The following is a 23,238-nucleotide window of genomic DNA, read 5'->3' on the forward strand; positions in this document are numbered from 1 at the left end:
CTACAGTAAATATTTTGGCGACGCTGGCAGTTTTAAAACATCAGGCCGTTCTGCTCCTCTCAGAAAATATTTGTATTGGACTCAATGAGGAGCAGGGACAGACGTGGCCGCACTCAGAGGCTGATTCTGTAAGTTCTGTAAGTCTCTCTGATATTTTGAGCACATGACATGAGAGATAACAAGTTTGTCTTACAAATTCTGAAAAAATTATGTCTGTAGAGTGTAAATTGTGGCCGTGGTGGCAATTTATCCAGAAAAAATACAGAATGTTTCTTCACTCTCTCCCACTCTAACCGATGATGTCACGCACTCTGACACGAACATTCCATGCAATACACACCCATTATAAACTCATAATTTCTCCAAAAATGATCATGGTCATTGATCAGGGATTGATCAAAAACTATATGACCTATCAAAACGTGGAGTAATACGACAATACACAAGACTTGTGTCTACTGTTTAAAGTTTAAATGGAGTCTCTAGGTGAAAGTATGCCTGAGCAGTAGACTTTTGTTAAACTCCAATGATTGGTCTTTTTCGGTCTTTTTTTTTTCGCCCGTCCCATTGACTTACATGCAAAATTTTTGCGCAGTTTTTCGCGACATAGTCGCGAAAAATTCGTAAACTGTTGAGAAAAGTAATAGCACAGCGATCCCGATCAGGACGCACGTTTTGATATATAATATGTCCTGCAACCAGGACTAGTAGCGAATCGAAAATCGTCCGGAAGATGAAGGAGAACTAGAAAAAGCATTTCCAAGAATGGAAATGGTGTGACTGCTGACAGCAACTGAACGCTGTTGCAGAATTAGCAAATGCAAGCAGTGATCACCATACAAATGTTTGACCAAAGTCGGAATCGAACCCACAACCTCATGGTCATTAGACTTCCACTCTGCCTCTAGGCCACGGTGCACACACAGTTGCAGAGACTGTTGTCTGTTAATGATCTGCACACTGTCAACATCAAGAAAGCTTGAGAGTCAAGCTTGAATGACTTAGAATGAAAATTTCTGTGAATTTCAGGCTGAGAGCAGCAGTTTCAACATGAAGCAAGTTATCAGAAGTCAACAGAGGACGACTGGGAAAATAATTCACTATAATTGTTGTTGAGGCAAGATTTGAACCAGCAACCTTCAGGTCTCCAGACCAGCAAGCTAACCACTAGGCTACAGACAGAGACAGTATGTGAGGGGTAAAGAAAACCTTTGATAAGAGGATCACTGGCTTCTGCTTAAAAAAAAAAGTAAGGAATCGAACCCATGACCTCATGATCAATAAACCTTTACTCTGCCACTTCGCCACAGAGAGCACAGACATAAGCATGTTGCCATTGTAATGTGATGATGTGCTGCAAACGGTGGCAGAAGCAATTAATGCGTCTCTTAACAAACACCTGTAACCAACTGGACTACAGACAGAGTTGTGGAGAACTCTCAGCATTGGGCTGAATGAGAGCAGAGAGCTCCCTGGCTGCATTTAAAAAATATTTAAAATTATTATCTAAGTCTCTTTGCATTTTTGACCAGAATTTTAGCCAGAAGACAAGTGTGGCTACAAAACTGGAGAAAATAATTTGTCTAGAGTTTAATTTGCAGAAAAAGTTAAATATTTTAAAAAGTATAAATAGTTAAAAAGAGAAAAGTAATGCCGATAAAGTTCAAAAAAAGCTGCACGTTTTGATATATGAATTGTTGAAATAGCACAACACCTAACACACTAACCATATGGCCACAGAGAACCTGAGTTACAATGAGCTTTATACTATGAGGAATCAAAGACTGTCCAATGACAGCTGAATAATTGGAATCAAAAGTCAAGCAATGATGTGAAATGACTGAGGCAGGAATCGAACCCATGACCATATGATCACTAAACCTTTACTCTGCCACTCGGCTACAGAGAGCACACTGCTTTCAAGACTGTTGTCATTCATCGTAATGTGATGATGTGCTGCAAACTGGTATGAGTAATCAAGGAGATAACAAACACCTGTAACCAATTGAAGGCGGGGGAGGAGAGCAGAATTCAACATAACATAACAAGAGTTCTTCCCTTGAATTCGAACCAGTGACCTTAGGGTTGGCAAGCAGCCACCCTAACCCCTACACTACAGTGGAGTTGTGAAGAAGAGAGGTTGAGACTTTGATGAATGTGAGATTTTTCAATGATGCTTAAAATAAAAAGAAATGAGTATAGATTAGCCACACCAAGTAAGGAGAGGACTTTTTTGTGACCTGTGACTATTTTTTGGTGAATTAAAATGAATTAAAAAGCACTTAACAGCAAGTTACAAAGTTGAGCTCCTTCTCCTGCTGATGTGAAAAAAATGCATTGGGCTGAATGAGAGCAGAGAGCTCCCTGGCTGCATTTAAAAAATATTTTAAATTATTATCTAAGTCTCTTTGCATTTTTGACCAGAATTTTAGCCAGAAGACAAGTGTGGCTACAAAACTGGAGAAAATAATTTGTCTAGAGTTTAATTTGTGGCCGTGCTGACAGTTTAGCCAGAAAAACTCTAGAATGTTTTTTTGCCTCTATCCACTCTGACACCACTCTGGCTCTGCTCGTTAGACGCAACACACACACATTATAAAGCTGAAAAAAATCAGAAAAAGTTAAATATTTGAAAAAGTATAAATAGTTAAAAAGAGAAAAGTAATGCCGATAAAGTTCAAAAAAAGCTGCACGTTTTGATATATGAATTGTTGAAATAGCACAAAGTATGAAGGACTAGAAGAAGACCGTAAAAAGGCGGAAGAAAATGGCCAAACAGAAGAACAATAGTCACACTAATAAGAAAAAATCCACACAATAACAGTAGTGCCCGGGCTTTGCCCGGGCACTGGTCCCTACAGCTATTTCATAGCTGTTGGGACCAGTGCCCGGTGCGATTGCCCGCGGCCCTAATAATTATCTCAGCGGCATGTTAACAGAAAAATCATTAGCTGGTAGGATTAGTAGCTCATCAGCAGGAAATGCAGTAATGATTCAGTAAAACCACAAAGAAAAATAAATCACATGTAATTCATTATATTCAGCGTCTATACAACATTATGTTTGTTTCCAGTTGTTTATTGCTCTGTCTGTTTACCTGTGACTCACAGCTCACAAACAGCCTGTAAAGTTGAACATGAATGAATCATCCATCTTTAAAGGAAGAGGAAGAAGTTTACAAGAATCATTGAGAAAATATTTTAAAAAATCAACTGATTTTAATCCATGAATATGAAAACGTGAGTGAGAGAGACAGACAGACATGTAGAGACTGAACTGTCTGTTCAACAGTGAGAAGGTTTCTGTGACAGGAGGAGACTCTGATTCACTCAACACAGAGACACTGAGGAACCAGACCATGAGAATCCAAACCCAGGATACAGAGGTTGAGTGAAGGTGGTGTTGAAGGTGTAGAGGTGGATCAGTGAGTCAGAGGAGACTCTGTAGAAGGACAGAGAGCCAGCAGGACAGTCCACATACACTGCTACTCTGTTAGAGACAGAGGAGGAGGAGGAGGAGGAGGAGGAGGAGGAGGTGATGTCTGTCAGTCTGTTATTGTGCCTGACGTAGTAACGACCATCAGAGCAGATCAGACTCCAGGACTGATCGTTCCCTCCAAACTCACAGTCTCTATTGTCTCCTTTCCTGCTGATTCCTCTGTAACTCACTGATATATCAACTCCTCCTCTGCACTCGACCTCCCAGTAGCAGCGACCAGCCAGACCAGTTGAACACAGCAGCTGAGACCAGTAGTCAAATCTGTCTGGATGATCAGGATATGACTGACGCTCCCTCACAAATGTCGCCTTCCTGTTGTTGTCAGACAGTTTGATGTTTGTGTTCACTGTGTTTGTGTCGATTGTGAGTCGACAGGAATCTGATGGAGAGAACAAGACACAGCTGCAGTTATTGATCATGTGATCAGTTATTGACAGTTTGATGAAGACTCATGACGTCAGTGATGTGACAGTGTGAAGATGGTTGAATGTGCTGCTCAAAGTTTAGTTAGTTTAGTTTAGTTTATTTATTTATTTCATTCATTTATCGAGCATAAAAACAAAAAATAAAATAAACAATGACAATACTGCAACTCTTGAATGAAAGGGGGCAGAAAGAAGCAAACTTATATTGTCTACCCCTTGTTACAAAGAATTAATTCACAAATTAGATAGTACCTACATCCAAGCAAAGAAGAAATGGAAGAAGAAGAAGAAAAACATCAACAAACAACGTTTACAACAAAAGTGACATCAAATAAATTGAGCGGCTGCAGCCCAGCTACTCATCATCTTAATACATTTCTATTAAGTGTTGACATGCTACATGCAGTATAGACAAATTTACTATCACATGCGCACATATACACATAAATACATAAACACCAATATCTGTACAGAAATCCATACAAACAAAAATTTTCACACATACATGTACACACGCAGACACTTATGCACATGTGTGTATACACCTTTACGTGTGGTTTTATTACATTTACACCAGGTCATATTTCTGAATCATGTTATTTTTAACAGTTTTTTTTAAATAAGTAAGTAAAAATAAAGTAAAAACACACTTACACTTCCTCAGACCTGGTGTCAAGAATTGGACTCCAGCAGGCTGCACCCTGAAAGGAGGAGGGGGGTCAGAGCAGCACGTTCTCTGTCAGCATGCACACATGGACATTACATGGCTCTCACACACACACTGTTTTATCACTGTGTTCACATGGAGGCTGGTATGTATGGATGAACACTGAGCACAGAGAAGAAGGAGCTGGAGTCTTTATCTAGTGATGATACAGAGCAGGAGGAGACGAGGAGGAAACACTTCATCATGTGTTTTCTCCATGTGATGTCACTTCAGTGTCAGACACACACTTTCACTCTCTGACTCTCAAGCTGCACAAACACGTTGCAGCAAATAAGATGAAGACACAACAGGTGGAGAAGAAGAAGAAGAGTGCAGCTGTGAACAGTGGATGGTTTCAGTGTTTGATAAGGAATGAAACACACTCAACATGTTTGTTAGAGCTCAGTGAAACAGTGAGTTTAGTGAGAAACACTGAGTGTGAACACAACTTGTGTTTGTTTGAAGAAAACTCCCCAGGAAGCTGAAGAATGAGGCTGTGAGCAGGTTTCCACAGGAGCCACAGCAGCAGTGAGTGGATGAAGGAGCTCTAATAGAAACCATCTGATCACAGTGACAGGACGGATCAGGATCTCATGATCAATGACTCTGTTCTTCTCTGCTCTTCACACAGATCAGCTGCAACACACTGACTCACTGAGATCAGTCACATCATGTGGAACAAAGCAGCCGTCCTCAGGACCAGTCCTGAGCTCCATCAAACCTGTCCACACATTTTTACTGGACTTGAAGTCAGAGTCCAGAGGAAGCAGAGAAACTGTAGAGCAGAGAGAACCAGGCTCAGCTCAGAGCACATGGACTCAGACAGGAAGTGAAGCTCCAGCTGCTGGAGACTTTCATTAAGGAGCCACTTTGTGGCTTCATCTGATCTGGAGTCAGACGTGTTTGAGCAGCACACACACAGTCTGAAAACAGCTGTTTGATCACACACACATTCAGCCACAAACATTGATTATTACTAGAGATGGTGCCAATCGATTGGCAACTGATCGGATCGGGCCGATATGATAAAAAAACAAAAAACGATTTTTATTTGAAGTATCGTGATCCGATCGCATTATACATACAGCAGGGTTTCCCTGCTGCATCCACGCATGCAGACAGTAAAATAAGGCTGCCTGTATCACAAACAGTGTATAATAGCCTAATTGATCATGTAAAGCATAAACGAGAGGGAGCGAGCGTCTCTCTCCCTCTTTCTCTCTCTCTGCGTGTGTGTGACTGGCAGCATAGACAGCTGCATCACGATGAAGCCCAATAGCGGCATTTGCTGGGATTAAAGTTCCGTCGCAACAACGGATTTCGACTAGTATGTGTGTGTGTGTGTGTGTGTGTGTGTGTGTGTGTGCGCGTGTGTGCGTGCGTGCGTGTGTGCGTGTGTGTGTGTGCGTGTGTGTGTGTGAGACTCTCCCGGATAGACCACGGACCGAATCCCACGGCTGGATTCCAAAATTAAACAAAATAAGCTACTCCTTACGTTGTCAAAACAGGCTCGTTAGGCTACTTGTTTCAACCAACCAAGCGATAGAAAACGATATATTTTCCGCTTAGGTGTGTGACTCAGTGTCACTCCCAGTAAGATGTCTGCTCATCAAAATCCTCTACTGAAGGAAAGTCCAACAATGTGCAGACAGATCAGGAATATGAAGACTCCTGACTGAAAAAACCGTTATGGGTAGCAGGGCTGGTCCTAGAGTCTGGGCGGGCCAGAGCAAAGAAGCCCCCTTTTACATTTAAGTTCATTTCAGAGCCTGTACCTTCTTAGGGGAGAGTGGGGTAATGTGAGACATCCCCTGTATCTAGAAAACGGAACACATTTATGGTCATCTGACCATTATGTTTTCAAGCCCCTTCCTTTTCCCCATGGTCATGAAGGAGAGAACCTCATGATGTTGTGGAAAGCATGTTTTTTTCACAAAAATGTTATTTTTGCATGCATGTAAAAGTAAATTTTCTTGCTGTCAACTTAATCAACTGTTGTGCCAAATCAAATTGATTCAGGTAGAAAAACGTATATGATACATGATGATGAACTACCAACACATAAAACCATGTGATGATGCTGGCTGAAAATTAGCCTGAATTTCTAAGAGAGGTCGTTTTTTCTAAAATGGGGGTGTTGGGGTAAAGTGAGACCATGGATGTATTATAATAAATCCAAGAGTGAGACAGTGTGAGCACACCACACACAAATACCCCTTTCCCACTGGCCAAAAAACCCGTTTAAACCCGCTAACAATCGGCTTTTGGTGGCAGTGGGAAAGGCGCACCGAGCTGCGTCGACCCGCGTCGACGCGGGTCAAACGACTCGGCACGCGACGCGGGTTAAAATCGCCTTTAATCGGCTCGGCTCTGCTCGGCTTGCAGTGGGAACGCCAGACCCACGTCAACCCGCTAATTTACGTGATGACACTGAACGTTACGTGACGCTACGTCATCGCGCCGGTCGCGTCTCATATCACGTACCAAAACAAAGCTCTGCTCCGCTCTGCTCTCACCCGAGACTGGGATCAAAAGATCAGAGAACACTGACCAAAAACGATAGAAAAAAAGAAAAGAAAAGAAGCGACAGTCTGTTTAACTGACGTGTTGTGCCGCGGACGTCCGTCATCCGGCCGCAGCAGACTCTCTGTCCTCCGCGGTCCTGGTGCTCCAGGTCAGCCAGCCAGAGAGTCTGCCTCGGCGGACGGACACTCCGTGGCGGGCGGCTGTGGCATGACTGTGTGTGTCTCTTGCACCGCGGATGAGAGCGGGGCGACTGGTTTATGCTCTGTCTGATCCCTCAGCGGGGGGTCAGACTCGGCTCATTTTGGTCAATGGGAAAGGGGCCAAATGCCGATTGTTAGCGGGTCGACCCGCGTTTAAAAAACCCGCGTCGACCCGCTAATTTTAGTGGGAAAACGGCTAAAGATTTACACTAGAATCTCGTCCCCCAAGCCAGAAATCTCACGTGATCAAACATGATCTAGCCACACTGCTTTGTTATGCTATGTGCTCGGTCAGCTCACTTCTTTGGTTGGTTGGTTAATAAACTCAATTTTAGTCACATTCCACTTTGACGGCTCCCCCCACACACAAGAGGACTTTTGATCAAAATGGTCACGATTGTCGGGGCCTACAATCTGACCCCCAGACTGCATTCTAATCTAACTGGTTCTATCTGTCATTTGAATGTTAATTAAAACATTTTGTGTTATATTTAGGGCCACGGGCAATCGCACCGGGCACTGGTCCCAACAGCTATGAAATAGCTGCAGGGACCAGTGCCCGGGCAAAGCCCGGGCACTACTGTTATTGTGTGGATTTTTTCTTCTTATTAGTGTGAATGCTGGAAGCATTCACACTATTGTTATTCAAATCTTTATTCTCTTTTTTAGTGTGACTGCTGAAGCAGTCACACTATTGTTCTTCTGTTTGGCCATTTTCTTCCGCCTTTTTACGGTCTTCTTCTAGTCCTTCATACTTTGTGCTATTTCAACAATTCATATATCAAAACGTGCAGCTTTTTTTGAACTTTATCGGCATTACTTTTCTCTTTTTAACTATTTATACTTTTTCAAATATTTAACTTTTTCACAAAAAATCTCACATTCATCAAAGTCTCAACCTCTCTTCTTCACAACTCCACTGTAGTGTAGGGGTTAGGGTGGATGCTTGGCAACCCTAAGGTCACTGGTTCGAATCCAAGGGAAGAACTCTTGTTATGTTATGTTGAATTCTGCTCTCCTCCCCCGCCTTCAATTGGTTACAGGTGTTTGTTATCTCCTTGATTACTCATACCAGTTTGCAGCACATCATCACATTACAATGAATGACAACAGTCTTGAAAGCAGTGTGCTCTCTGTAGCCGAGTGGCAGAGTAAAGGTTTAGTGATCATATGGTCATGGGTTCGATTCCTGCCTCAGTCTTTTCACTTCATTGCTTGACTTTTGATTCCAATTATTCAGCTGTCATTGGACAGTCTTTGATTCCTCATAGTATAAAGCTCATTGTAACTCAGGTTCTCTGTGGCCATATGGTTAGTGCTCAGCCTGAAATTCACAGACATTTTCATTCTAAGTCATTCAAGCTTGACTCTCAAGCTTTCTTGATGTTGACAGTGTGCAGATCATTAACAGACAACAGTCTCTGCAACTGTGTGTGCACTGTGGCCTAGAGGCAGAGTGGAAGTCTAATGACCATGAGGATGTGGGTTCGATTCTGACCTTGGTCAAACATTTGTATGGTGATCACAGCTTGCACTATTTGCTAATTAGTGTGACTGCTGAAGCAGTCACACTATTGTTCTTCTGTTTGGCCATTTTCTTCCGCCTTTTTACGGTCTTCTTCTAGTCCTTCATACTTTGTGCTATTTCAACAATTCATATATCAAAACGTGCAGCTTCTTTTGGACTTTATCGGCATTACTTTTCTCTTTTTAACTATTTATACTTTTTCAAATATTTAACTTTTTCTGATTTTTTTCAGCTTTATAATGTGTGTGTATTGCGTCTAACGAGCAGAGCCAGAGTGGTGTCAGAGTGGAGAGAGGCAAAAAAACATTCTAGAGTTTTTCTGGCTAAACTGTCAGCATGGCCACAAATTAAACTCTAGACAAATTATTTTCTCCAGTGTTGTAGCCACACTTGTCTTCTGGCTAAAATTCTGGTCAAAAATGCAAAGAGACTTAGATAATAATTTTAAATATTTTTTAAATGCAGCCAGGGAGCTCTCTGCTCTCATTAAGCTCAATGCATTTTTTTCACATCAGCAGGAGAAGGAGCTCAACTTTGTAACTTGCTGTTAAGTGCTTTTTAATTCATTTTAATTCACCAAAAAATAGTCACAGGTCACAAAAAAGTCCTCTTCCTTCTTGGTGTGGCTAATTTATATTAATTTATTTTTGTTTTAAGCATCATTGAAAAATCTCACATTCATCAAAGTCTCAACCTCTCTTCTTGACAACTCCTCTGTAGTGTAGGGGTTAGGGTAACTGCCTGCCAACCCTAAGGTCACTGGTTCGAATCCAAGGGAAGAATTCTTGTTATGTTATGTTCAATTCTGCTCTCCTCCCCCGCCTTCAATTGGTTACAGGTGTTTGTTATCTCCTTGATTACTCGTACCAGTTTGCAGCACATCATCACATTACAATGAATGACAACAGTCTTGAAAGCAGCGTGCTCTCTGTAGCTGAGTGGCAGAGTAAAGGTTTAGTGATCATATGGTCACGGGTTCGATTCCTGCCTCAGTCATTTCACATCATTGCTTGACTTTTGATTCCAATTATTCAGCTGTCATTGGACAGTCTTTGATTCCTCATAGTATAAAGCTCATTGTAACTCAGGTTCTCTGTGGCCATATGGTTAGTGTGTTAGGTGTTGTGCTATTTCAACAATTCATATATCAAAACGTGCAGCTTTTTTTGAACTTTATCGGCGTTACTTTTCTCTTTTTAACTATTTATACTTTTTAAAATATTTAACTTTTTCTGCAAATTAAACTCTAGACAAATTATTTTCTCCAGTTTTGTAGCCACACTTGTCTTCTGGCTAAAATTCTGGTCAAAAATGCAAAGAGACTTAGATAATAATTTTAAATATTTTTTAAATGCAGCCAGGGAGCTCTCTGCTCTCATTCAGCCCAATGCTGAGAATTCTCCACAACTCTGTCTGAAACATGCTTATGTCTGTGCTCTCTGTGGTGAAGTGGCAGAGTAAAGGTTTATTGATCATGAGGTCATGGGTTCGATTCCTTACTTTTTTTTTTAAGCAGAAGCCAGTGATCCTCTTATCAAAGGTTTTCTTTACCCCTCACACACTGTCTCTGTCTGTAGCCTAGTGGTTAGCTTGCTGGTCTGGAGACCTGAAGGTTGCTGGTTCAATTCTTGCCTCAACAACAATTATAGTGAATTATTTTCCCAGTTGTCCTCTGTTGACTTCTGATAACTTGCTTCATGTTGAAACTGCTGCTCTCAGCCTGAAATTCACAGAAATTTTCATTCTAAGTCATTCAAGCTTGACTCTCAAGCTTTCTTGATGTTGACAGTGTGCAGATCATTAACAGACAACAGTCTCTACAACTGTGTGTGCACCGTGGCCTAGAGGCAGAGTGGAAGTCTAATGACCATGAGGTTGTGGGTTCAATTCCGACCTTGGTCAAACATTTGTATGGTGATCACTGCTTGCACTATTTGCTAATTCTGCAACAGCGTTCAGTTGCTATCAGCAGTCACACCATTTCCATTCTTGGAAATGCTTTTTCTAGTTCTGCAACAGCGTTCAGTTGCTGTCAGCAGTCACACCATTTCCATTCTTGGAAATGCTTTTTCTAGTTAGTGTGACTGCTGAAGCAGTCACACTATTGTTCTTCTGTTTGGCCATTTTCTTCCGCCTTTTTACGGTCTTCTTCTAGTCCTTCATACTTTGTGCTATTTCAACAATTCATATATCAAAACGTGCAGCTTTTTTTGAACTTTATCGGCATTACTTTTCTCTTTTTAACTATTTATACTTTTTCAAATATTTAACTTTTTCTGATTTTTTTCAGCTTTATAATGTGTGTGTGTTGCGTCTAACGAGCAGAGCCAGAGTGGTGTCAGAGTGGATAGAGGCAAAAAAACATTCTAGAGTTTTTCTGGCTAAACTGTCAGCACGGCCACAAATTAAACTCTAGACAAATTATTTTCTCCAGTTTTGTAGCCACACTTGTCTTCTGGCTAAAATTCTGGTCAAAAATGCAAAGAGACTTAGATAATAATTTAAAATATTTTTTAAATGCAGCCAGGGAGCTCTCTGCTCTCATTCAGCCCAATGCATTTTTTTCACATCAGCAGGAGAAGGAGCTCAACTTTGTAACTTGCTGTTAAGTGCTTTTTAATTCATTTTAATTCACCAAAAAATAGTCACAGGTCACAAAAAAGTCCTCTCCTTACTTGGTGTGGCTAATCTATACTCATTTCTTTTTATTTTAAGCATCATTGAAAAATCTCACATTCATCAAAGTCTCAACCTCTCTTCTTCACAACTCCACTGTAGTGTAGGGGTTAGGGTGGCTGCTTGCCAACCCTAAGGTCACTGGTTCGAATTCAAGGGAAGAACTCTTGTTATGTTATGTTGAATTCTGCTCTCCTCCCCCGCCTTCAATTGGTTACAGGTGTTTGTTATCTCCTTGATTACTCATACCAGTTTGCAGCACATCATCACATTACGATGAATGACAACAGTCTTGAAAGCAGTGTGCTCTCTGTAGCCGAGTGGCAGAGTAAAGGTTTAGTGATCATATGGTCATGGGTTCGATTCCTGCCTCAGTCATTTCACATCATTGCTTGACTTTTGATTCCAATTATTCAGCTGTCATTGGACAGTCTTTGATTCCTCATAGTATAAAGCTCATTGTAACTCAGGTTCTCTGTGGCCATATGGTTAGTGTGTTAGGTGTTGTGCTATTTCAACAATTCATATATCAAAACGTGCAGCTTTTTTTGAACTTTATCGGCATTACTTTTCTCTTTTTAACTATTTATACTTTTTAAAATATTTAACTTTTTCTGCAAATTAAACTCTAGACAAATTATTTTCTCCAGTTTTGTAGCCACACTTGTCTTCTGGCTAAAATTCTGGTCAAAAATGCAAAGAGACTTAGATAATAATTTTAAATATTTTTTAAATGCAGCCAGGGAGCTCTCTGCTCTCATTCAGCCCAATGCTGAGAGTTCTCCACAACTCTGTCTGTAGTCCAGTTGGTAAAGTGGCTGCTCGCCAACCCCAAGGTCACTAGTTCGAATCCAGGCTGAGCAATCTTGTTATGTGATGTTGAATTCTGCTCCCCTCCCCCACCCTCAATTGGTTACAGGTGTTCGTTAAGAGACACATTAATTGCTTCTGCCACCGTTTGCAGCACATCATCACATTACAATTAGTCAGTTTATTGATCATGAGGTCATGGGTTCGATTCCTTACTTTTTTTTTTAAGCAGAAGCCAGTGATCCTCTTATCAAAGGTTTTCTTTACCCCTCACATACTGTCTCTGTCTGTAGCCTAGTGGTTAGCTTGCTGGTCTGGAAACCTGAAGGTTGCTCGTTCAAATCTTGCCTCAACAACAATTATAGTGAATTATTTTCCCAGTTGTCCTCTGTTGACTTCTGATAACTTGCTTCATGTTGAAACTGCTGCTCTCAGCCTGAAATTCACAGAAATTTTCATTCTAAGTCATTCAAGCTTGACTCTCAAGCTTTCTTGATGTTGACAGTGTGCAGATCATTAACAGACAACAGTCTCTGCAACTGTGTGTGCACTGTGGCCTAGAGGCAGAGTGGAAGTCTAATGACCATGAGGTTGTGGGTTCGATTCCGACCTTGGTCAAACATTTGTATGGTGATCACTGCTTGCACTATTTGCTAATTCTGCAACAGCGTTCAGTTGCTATCAGCAGTCACACCATTTCCATTCTTGGAAATGCTTTTTCTAGTTATTTTTCCACTTCCGGCCAACTTTTGGTTCGCTACTAGTCCTGCAACTCGAATATTATATATGAAAACGTGCGTCTTGATCGGGATCGGTGTGCTATTACTTTTCTCAACAGTTTACGAATTATTCGCGACGTAAGTCGCGATTTACTGCGCAAAATTTTTGCATGTAAGTCAATGGGACGGGCGGAAAAAAAAGAGCGAAAAAGACCAATCATTGGAGTTTAACAAACGTCTACTGCTCAGGCATACTTTCACCTAGAGACTCCATTTAAACTTTAAACAGTAGACACAGGTCTTGTGTATTGTCGTATTACTCCACGTTTTGATAGGTCATATAGTTTTTGATCAATCCCTGATCAATGACCATGATCATTTTTGGAGAAATTATGAGATTATAATGGGTGTGTATTGGACAGAATGTTCGTGTCAGAGTGCGTGACATCATCGGTTAGAGTGGGAGAGAGTGAAGAAACATTCTGTATCTTTTCTGGATAAACTGTCAGCACGGCCACAATTTACACTCTACAGACATAATTTTTTCAGAATTTGTAAGACAAACTTGTTATCTCTCATGTCATGTGCTCAAAATATCAGAGAGACTTACAGAATTGACAGAATCAGCCTCTGAGTGCGGCCACGTCTGTCCCTGCTCCTCATTGAGTCCAATACAAATATTTTCTGAGAGGAGCAGAACGGCCTGATGTTTTAAAACTGCCAGCGTCGCCAAAATATTTACTGTAGAAACACCAAATCGTACCGAAATTTTCAGTAAGTCCTTAGAGCAACGTTGATCTGTGTTTTGTTCTGATAGGAGTTACCGTTTTGTCGTGCTAGGCCTAAATGTGAGACCGGTGCAGAGGCAGAAAATGGCTCTTTTTCTCCACGTTTCTGTCTGTCTCAGCCTGCGGGGGCCCCTATCGCCGTGGTAACCTCTTTGATCCTCAGGCCAGAGCTCGTTAACTTCATAAACAATCCACCTGGCGCTCGTTAGTAGTATTATACTGGTGCGTTTGCGCGTGCATGTGAAAACTTTTGCGCGTGCACGTGTGAGGCGCGTGCGTCCGCTCATGGACGCGCAGGGGGATCGACCCCCCCCCCCCTCCCTCTTATGCGGGCACCGGCCCCCCCTCCCTCCTTCCGCCGTCCGTCTATGCAAAACCTGTTTCAAAACCTGTTGCAGCCAAATGTATTGTTTTATAGCTCATACTAATGTTAATGAAAGAAGTTCAAAGACAGCATATTTTTAAATCAACATCATTAGGTGTATCCTGTTTGATTACTGTGAGGTGTGACAGGTATCTATTATACATGAATAACATCAATGGTCGTATCAGCCGATACCGGAGAAGATATGCATCTGAACCATTCACTCGTGCAACGGAAGGAAGGGGTGGTATGCGGGGGCGGAACAAACACCTGTAAACATAACGTCACAGTGTCAGACCGCCTCCTGCCTATTGTTTTGAAGAGGGATATAAGCAGCAGGTATCCCTGAAGATGTTACCAGCCGCCGACCCCGCAGCACCATCGGACCTCCGCACCAGCACCGGCAGAGCAGCTATAAAACACCGCGACAATGCAGAACACAGAAGCCGGCGAGCCCGCTGCTACACACGAGGGTATGTGTGCTGATGTTCTGGATGGAGCGCCCCGCAAAAAGAAGCGTGTCAATGAGGGTGATGCGCTACAGTTTGCTGATAGTGTAACAGGGGTTTTTAGGTATGTCTATACAGTTAAATACGTGGGTGGCAGAGTATATCTGAGTGTGGGTGATGACAGCGTCATTGTGTATGGTGTCGGTGGAAAGCAGGGAATGGGGCTTCGTGACTGGGCTCATTTTTACGATATATTACACTCAAAGTTCCACAGCAGTCCTCTGCATACTTACGCGTTGTTTTATATGTCCCGATGGCACAGCCCTTCCGGAGTTGAAACATATCGGGCATGCCACAACGGGGCAACACTGTATCTTACAGTGTCTTTAGACCGATCAGCCACCGAGTCAAAAGACTTTAATGATTTATTTTTTGTACAGTGGTGCGACAGAGCGGCTGTGTGCTCATTGTTTGATGCGCTACAAGAGGCCATCAAAAAGGACACGACCATCAAATGTTTTGAAAGCGTTAGAAAGCGCCTTGTTTTTGACGATGTGTGCGCTGAATCGGATAATGCATGCGATGGCGTCCTGTGCTCGCAGACGGAGGACCACACCTCCCTGAGGACTGTGTGCATCATCTGATTTGGTAGGTTTTGTTTTTGTTTTTTGTTTTTTTTTTGTTTTTGTTTTTGTTACCGCGCAGGAGGGAGGTGTGTATGTGTGTGTGTGTGTGTGTGTGTGTGTGTGTGTTGAACTTGTTAATTTATTGATTTCACTCTTTTACAGGTACTAACTCCGCATCCTGTCAATCACCATGTTCACTACAATCGCATCAGACAGACCTGCTGCAGGTGGAAGCAAAGCGGCGTGCATTCATCATATCGCGGACTATAAAGCTGGATTCCCCGCCCGAGGACACAAGCACCTTAAATGGTGTCTACATGGACCATGACGATGCATTTATGCACAAAGACATATCCGCAAAATTCATGGAGTGCGTGAGAACAGTCGTGTTGACTTTGCTCTACTATCCTATGAATAAACTATGGCAAGAAGAATGCTTCGGATGCCTGCATAAACATCCGAGTCAGAAACATCACAGCTGCGTGTACGACATTCCCGGTTATTATTATGTAACAAATTATGATGCTATTCTCAAGCGTCTGTGGAACGAGAACTTTATCCCTACAATCAGATCATACCTGTATGGGAAACGCATCCTCTGCAGCCCTGCCAAGATAGCAGGAGCGGTGGAAGTCATTCTGAATGAATTAAAACAACATGACAATGTAATGACTGTAATTAACAATACGGTAGACGATATTGATCAACATGGGTGCCCATGGGCCCTTGACATGCTCAGAAACACATGGAAACCATCATATTGATACCAACACAAAAGCTGTGCCGATCTACATACACCAGCCCCTATGTTACTTTTGTATTTTTATTTTTATTTTTTTCAATAAAAACCGCTTGTTGAACACTACTCGTACTCATTTGTGATTTATCTCAGCCATGAACACCACACTGCATAAGATTTATTACAACCCTGCCCACCCCGGTGGTCTCGGCGGTGTGAACAGACTTCGACAGGCGGCCAAGGAGTCTACAGGAACCGCTCCAGACTTGAACACTGTACAAACGTTTCTGGCTGCTCAGGACGCGTACACACTTCACGCCAGAGCAGCTAAACATTTTCGCAGAAATAGAGTCTTGGTCAGTGGTATTGACAAACAGTATCAGGCAGATCTGGTGGATATGAGCGAATATTCCGCAGACAATGATAACGTGCGATACTTATTGACATGTATAGATGTGTTTTCCAAGTATGCGTGGGTTAGATGTCTTAAGAGCAAAAGTGCCAACGATGTCGTAAAAGCGTTTGATCACATTCTGGACGAAGGGCGCGTGCCCATAAAACTACAAACGGACGCGGGGACCGAGTTTTATAATAAACAGTTTAAACGTCTGATGGACCGTTATAACATAACCCATTTTTCAACAATGAACGAAACCAAGGCGAGCGTGGTTGAGCGATTCAACAGAACTTTCAAGACCCGCATGTGGAGATATTTAACTTCGGTGAATTCGCGCAGATATGTGGAGGTGGTCCAGGACCTAGTTACAGCGTATAACAATTCTTACCACAGGTCCATAAAAATGCGACCCTCTGATGTAAACAAAGATAGCGAAAAAACAGTCTTTCACAACCTGTACAAAACAATCCCACAACGTAAGAATGTAACTTTTAAATACAAACAGGGTGACACTGTGAGGATATCAAAGCTGAGAGGTGTGTTTAGAAAGGGTTATGAACAGACATACACGGACGAATATTTTAGTGTCGCAGAATGTATTGCCAGAGACCCGCCTGTTTATAGACTAAAGGACATGTCCGGTGAGGCTGTAAAGGGTGTGTTTTACGAACAAGAGATACATCTAGTGATTATCGATAAAAACAAAACGTTCAAAATAGAAAAAATCCTATCAAGGAAAAAAGAGGGACGCAGAAACATGGTGTTGGTAAAATGGCTGGGCTGGCCAGAGAAATTTAACTCGTGGATCCTGGCAAAGGATGTTGTGAATGTGTCATAAATGCGAAGGAACACACATCCGCTTATTCATTATAGATTAGAAACGGGTGCGCTATGGACAAAAAGAACGGATTCTACGTGACGCTACCCAGCAATGCATCTGCGGGCGTTTATCCAAATAACAAGATATGGCACTACAGGACTAAACTAGCAAGGCCCGTTGCTTTAAACGAACCATACGAAGTGGGAGTTATCGAGGTGCAATATCCACGAGTTTGGACATCGTTTCCTGCTTCTGATGCGCACATGACGGTCACCACTACTAATTTTAAAACAATGATTGAAGTGGATGTGGACGTGGAGCTAACGGTGGGCTACTATGATTCAATCCCGAGAATATTAAAGGAAATTAATTCAAAGTGCACACACCCGACAACGTCACGCATAAACCTAATTTACAACAACATCAACAATAGGGTTTATGTGGGGTGGACATTCGTTCTCTCCCATCCAAGTCTCTCCTAGTGAATGACTTAATTACAAGTCACCATATTGACATATTAACACTCACTGAGACCTGGTTGCAGCAAGATGAATATGTTAGTTTGAATGAATCTACCCCTCCTAGTTACATTAACTGTCATGTGCCTCGTAACACAGGCCGAGGAGGAGGAGTGGCTGCTATTTATCAGTCAAATCTGATTATCAACCCTAGACATAATAGTTCATATAATACATTTGAAAGCCTTACTGTCAGCCTCTCTCAGCCAGACTGGAAAGCAGAAAAACCACTCTTACTTGCTGTAGTGTATCGTCCTCCTGCACCTTATTCTGAGTTTCTAGAAGAATTCCCTGACTTTCTGTCAAATTTAGCAATGAGTTCAGACAAAGTCATTATAGTAGGTGACTTTAACATTCATGTGGACGTCGATGATGATTGTCTGGCTACTGCCTTCAAGTCACTTTTGGATTCAGTCGGCTTCTCTCAGAGGGTAAACAAACCCACTCACACTTTTAATCATATCCTTGACTTAGTACTTACTTATGGAATAGAAGCTGACCATGTCACAGTTCTTCCTCAGAACCCCGTCTTGTCTGACCATTCTTTAATAACATTTGAATTTACTTTAACAAATTATATCCTACCTGGGAAAAAATCCCGCTACAGTAGATGTCTATCTGACACGGCTGTTTCTAGATTTAAAGAGCTTATTCCAGCAGAGCTTGCTGCCACATCCTGTAACCATATTATGGGCAGTGATGCTGACTTCACCACATTCTGTAACCATACTATGGGCAGTTATGCTGGTTTCACCCCCACACAGGTGGACTATCTTGTGGATAGCACTGCAGCAGCACTCCTTGGAACACTTGATGCTGTAGCTCCCCTCAAAAAGAAAGTTATCAATCAGAAAAGAATAGCTCCCTGGTACAGCCCAAACTTGCGCGCTTTGAAACAGAAGACCAGACAGCTGGAAAGGAAAACACATTCCAGCCAACATGAGGAAGACCGTCAAGCCTGGAAGGATAGTTTATTAATATATAAAAAAGAACTCCGTAATGCTAGAAGCAATTACTATTCATCTCTAATAGAAAAGAATAAGAACAACCCCAGGTTCCTTTTCAACACTGTGGCCAGGCTGACCAAGAACCATAGTGTTGTTGAGCCATCCATCCCTCCAACTCTCAGCAGCAACGACTTCCTAACTTTCTTTACCGAAAAGATAGTTAATATTAGAACAAAAATTGCTAGTAATGGTCCACAGATTACGGTACCCATAGAAGCGCCTCCCAGACTTGGTACACACTTGGACAGCTTCTCTCCCATCGACCTGTCAGACTTAACTTCTGCAATTACTTCTTCCAAGTCAGCCACATGTTTGCTGGATCCAGTTCCGACAAGACTACTTAAGGATGTCTTCCCCTTAATTAACATTTCTTTTCTGAACCAAATCAATCTTTCCTTAGCCACAGGCTACGTGCCACAGGCCTTCAAGGTGGCTGTCATTAACCCTTTACTTAAAAAACCTTCTCTTGACCCAGATGTCCTTGCCAACTATCGGCCTATATCCAACCTTCCTTACATCTCTAAGATCCTTGAGAAGATTGTCCTGGAGCAGCTACATGAACATCTGCACAGCAACGAGCTCTTTGAAGCTTTCCAATCTGGATTCAGAGAACACCATAGCACTGAAACAGCACTTGTCAAAGTCTCTAATGATCTTCTTATAGCTTCAGACAGAGGTCTCGTCTCTGTTCTTGTACTTTTGGACCTCAGTGCTGCATTCGACACCATCGACCACAGCATCCTGCTGCAGAGACTAGATCATGAAATAGGGATTAAAGGACCTGCCCTAAAATGGTTTAAGTCATACTTATCTGACAGGTTTCAATTTGTTAATGTTAATAACGACCACTCAGAGTATAGCAGAGTTACGTATGGTGTACCGCAGGGTTCAGTCTTAGGGCCAATCCTCTTCATTCTTTACATGCTCCCATTAGGTGGCATCATCCGGAAGCACTCAATCAATTTTCACTGTTATGCTGATGATACGCAACTCTACTTGTCCATGGAGCCAGATGACAGAAGCCGCCTCATCAATCTGCAAGACTGTCTGAAAGACATTAGATCCTGGATGTCCTCTAACTTCTTGCTACTGAATTCAGATAAAACTGAGGTTATTGTGTTTGGACCTAAACATCTCAGGGACACGTTCTCCAATCAGATCGCTACTCTAGATGGCATCACCCTGACCCCGAGTACTACCGCGAGGAACCTTGGAGTCATTTTTGACCAGGACCTTTCCTTCAGCTCCCACATAAAGCACGTGACTAGGACCGCCTTCTTCCATCTGCGCAGTATCACTAAGATTAGGAATATCCTCTCCCAGAGTGATGCTGAGAAACTAGTACATGCATTTATCACTTCTAGGCTAGACTACTGCAACTCTCTCCTTTCAGGATGTCCGAAAAACTCTCTAAAGAGTCTCCAGCTGGTCCAGAATGCCGCAGCGAGGGTTTTGACAGGAGTTAGGAAGAGAGAGCACATCTCTCCCACCTTAGCTTCTCTCCACTGGCTTCCTGTGGGATTTAGAATAGACTTCAAAATCCTTCTGCTGACTTATAAGGCTCTTAATGATAAAGCTCCAACCTATCTGAAAGAACTAATCATTCCTTACTGTCCTACCAGAGCACTCCGCTCCCAGAACGCAGGTCTGTTAGTGACTCCCAGTATCTCTAAAAACAGACTGGGAGGTAGAGCCTTCAGTTACCGGGCTCCTTTACTGTGGAACCAGCTCTCTCCATGGGTCAAAGAGGCAGACACTCTAACTACATTTAAGTCTAGACTTAAGACCTTCCTTTATGACAGGGCTTTTAGTTAGGGCTGGTTCAGGTAGCTCTGAACCATTTTATAGCTACGCTGCTATAGGCTTAGACTGCTGGGGACACATCTGGTCACACAGAGCCCTCTCCTCCTCTTCTCTTCTCTTCTCTTCTCTTCTCTTCTCTCCTCCCCTCCCCTCCCCTCCCCTCCCCTCCCCTCTCCTCTCCTCTCCTCTCCTCAGTATATTTTTGAACTGTCATTTTCTGTTGTACTTTGTAGTTTGGCCTTGGTGTCTCGCACTCTCTCTGTGTTTCCGCAGATCCACCGGAGCTCCATCTCTCTGCACCAGCCACCGCCTGCATCGCCCCCCCCTCCCTCCCCTTCCCCTGCTGTTAGACCGGCCTCCCCTCCCTTCCCATGGACCAGTCTGCCACCCAGCCCTCCCATCGAGCTGGCCAGCTCTCCCTGCCCCCCCCCCGCCCCCCCGCCCCCCCCCCCTCACCAGAGACTGCCTTCATCAACTCCTGCTAACATTTCCATATTTCGCACATTCTGTGACAAACTGTAAACTGTTTTCTTGTCTGTAACAACATCTATTGCACGTCTGTCCGTCCTGGGTGAGGGATCCCTCCTCTGTTGCTCACCCTGAGGTTTCTCCGACTTTTCCCTGTTAAAAGGGTTTTCCATGGAGTTTTTCCTCAGTCGATGTGAGGGTCTAAGGACAGAGGATGTTGTTACGATGCCATGTAAAGCCCTTTGAGACAAACTGTTTGTAAAAACGGGCTATACAAATAAAATTGCCTTGCCTTGCCTTGCCTTGCCTTGCCTTGCCTTGCCTTGCCTTGCCTTGCCTTGGTGTAAACAGAGTGCAAGTGGGGGGAAGTGAAAAAACAACTCTGACATTTCATGGACGACTCGCTGAAATACTGGGTTTTAAACCAGGGGAGCCGTTCGAGATTACTTCTGCATCAGTTTTTAAAAAACACATGGCGCCCCTACCGGCCGACATTCACGGAGGCAGATATAATATATTTATCTACAGCAACATAGTGGATTATCAGCTGGTGGGGGACAGCTACGTCCCGCTGTTGAGATGTATAAATATCTCTGACGAGCACAGGCACAACCCCACTCAAACCTTCGATAAGCCACACTACACATCGCTCTCCAAATCGGTGGTAGACGATATAGAGATCTCGTTAAAAAACGATCAAAACGAGCACATTCCGTTCATGTACGGTAAAGTGATTGTGAAACTACACTTCCGTCCGATAAAGAACCATTTTTAAACGGAAGGGGATAATGCATCAGCCGTACATCCGCGATGATTCCAGATATATGTCATATTATATGAATCAAGCTGGTGGTGATTTGCCTGGATTTATAGGCTCTAGCACACAGTATGGCAATGGGCTAGGGGGCATGTTTAGATCTTTATTTCGAATGGCTCTGCCTTTGTTAAAAAGAGGATTGAGCATTGCTAGGCCACATTTGAAAACGGCTGCAACTAGCATCGTGGGGGACGTCGTGTCGAATATCGCAAGAAGCAGTTTCGGCAGTAAACAGGAAGGCAGTGGACTGATTGTGCGCACGCGGACCAGTAGAAAAAGACCGCCGCATAACGCACGGGGTAATAAAACACAAGCCAAAAGACAGAGAGTGACCAGAAAGAAGCCTGCATCCAAAGGAAGCAGATCACGCTCAGCCAGGGGACGCAACTCCGCAAAAGATATATTCTAAACATTTTAAAAATGTCGCTCATACATGACCAGTCGGGAGAGTGTGTGAAAACAGAGCTGGACTTGTTCACAGTACCATACACTCAGACCTCCATTGAAAAATCCTCATATATCGAAATACCACCAGTCTCCGCAATAACGGATACTGGCCCTTTAGAATTTTACATATCATCATGCGGTGAGGATTATCTGGATCTAAACGATTCATACCTGCTTGTGAGCGTAAAGATTACCAACCCGGATGGATCCAACCTGACTCTAGCCGCAGATGTTGGATTCATAAACTACCCAGGGTGTACTTTATTCTCACAGGTTGACATTATGTTGGGCGATAGGCTTATAACGCAGTCGTCCAACACGTATCCGTACCGAGGAATAATCGAGTGTTTAATTAACTATGGAACGAACACACTCCACACACAGTTTAGCACCGGTTTGTTTCGAAAAGATACTGCTGAAAATATGAATGACGCTTCGATCACCGGAGCGAATTTGGGACTGGTTCACAGAGGTGGGTACACCGGGACCAGTAGGATCGTTGACCTGATATCACCGATACATGCGGATTTGTTTTTCCAAGAAAAGCTGATGCTTAACGGGATCGACATATCGATGAAATTTATGCGTTCTAAAGATGAGTTTGTGCTGATGACGACGGCCAACGACGCATTCCGGGCAAAGATTGTGGCTGCCAGTCTGTTTGTGAAAAAAGTCACCGTATCACCAGCAGTCCGGCTAGCACACAGCCGGGCACTTCAACACACCAATGCAAAATATGCAATTGACAGAGTGGCGTTAAAAACGTTCTCCATACCCACGGGCACCAGGACGTGCAACCAGGAGAATTTGTTTATGGGACAAATGCCAAAATTTGTTGTTTTAGGTTTTGTTGATAACGAGGCTTACACAGGCAGCTACGGGCGTAACCCGTTTAATTTTGAAAACT

At 42.9% G+C, this 23,238-nt stretch overlaps 2 protein-coding genes across 2 annotated transcripts in view; one reads left to right on the forward strand and one right to left on the reverse strand.

The window, feature by feature from the left end:
* The window catches only part of LOC146986424 (protein NLRC3-like), a 478,141-nt gene that overhangs the window by 300,596 nt on the left and 154,307 nt on the right, over positions 1-23,238 (forward strand). The window lies entirely within an intron of this gene.
* Positions 1-23,238, reverse strand: part of LOC146986438 (protein NLRC3-like) — a 110,470-nt gene that overhangs the window by 48,111 nt on the left and 39,121 nt on the right. The window contains exon 6 of the mRNA XM_085780212.1: positions 4,578-4,624. Within this exon, the coding sequence (XP_085636338.1) occupies positions 4,578-4,624 (47 nt within the window). The remainder of the gene's footprint in view (positions 1-4,577; positions 4,625-23,238) is intronic.

Source organism: Trachurus japonicus, chromosome 6 (genome assembly GCF_045865225.1).
Source record: "Trachurus japonicus isolate A0001 chromosome 6, Traja_1.0".
Classification (NCBI taxonomy): Eukaryota; Metazoa; Chordata; class Actinopteri; order Carangiformes; family Carangidae; genus Trachurus; species Trachurus japonicus.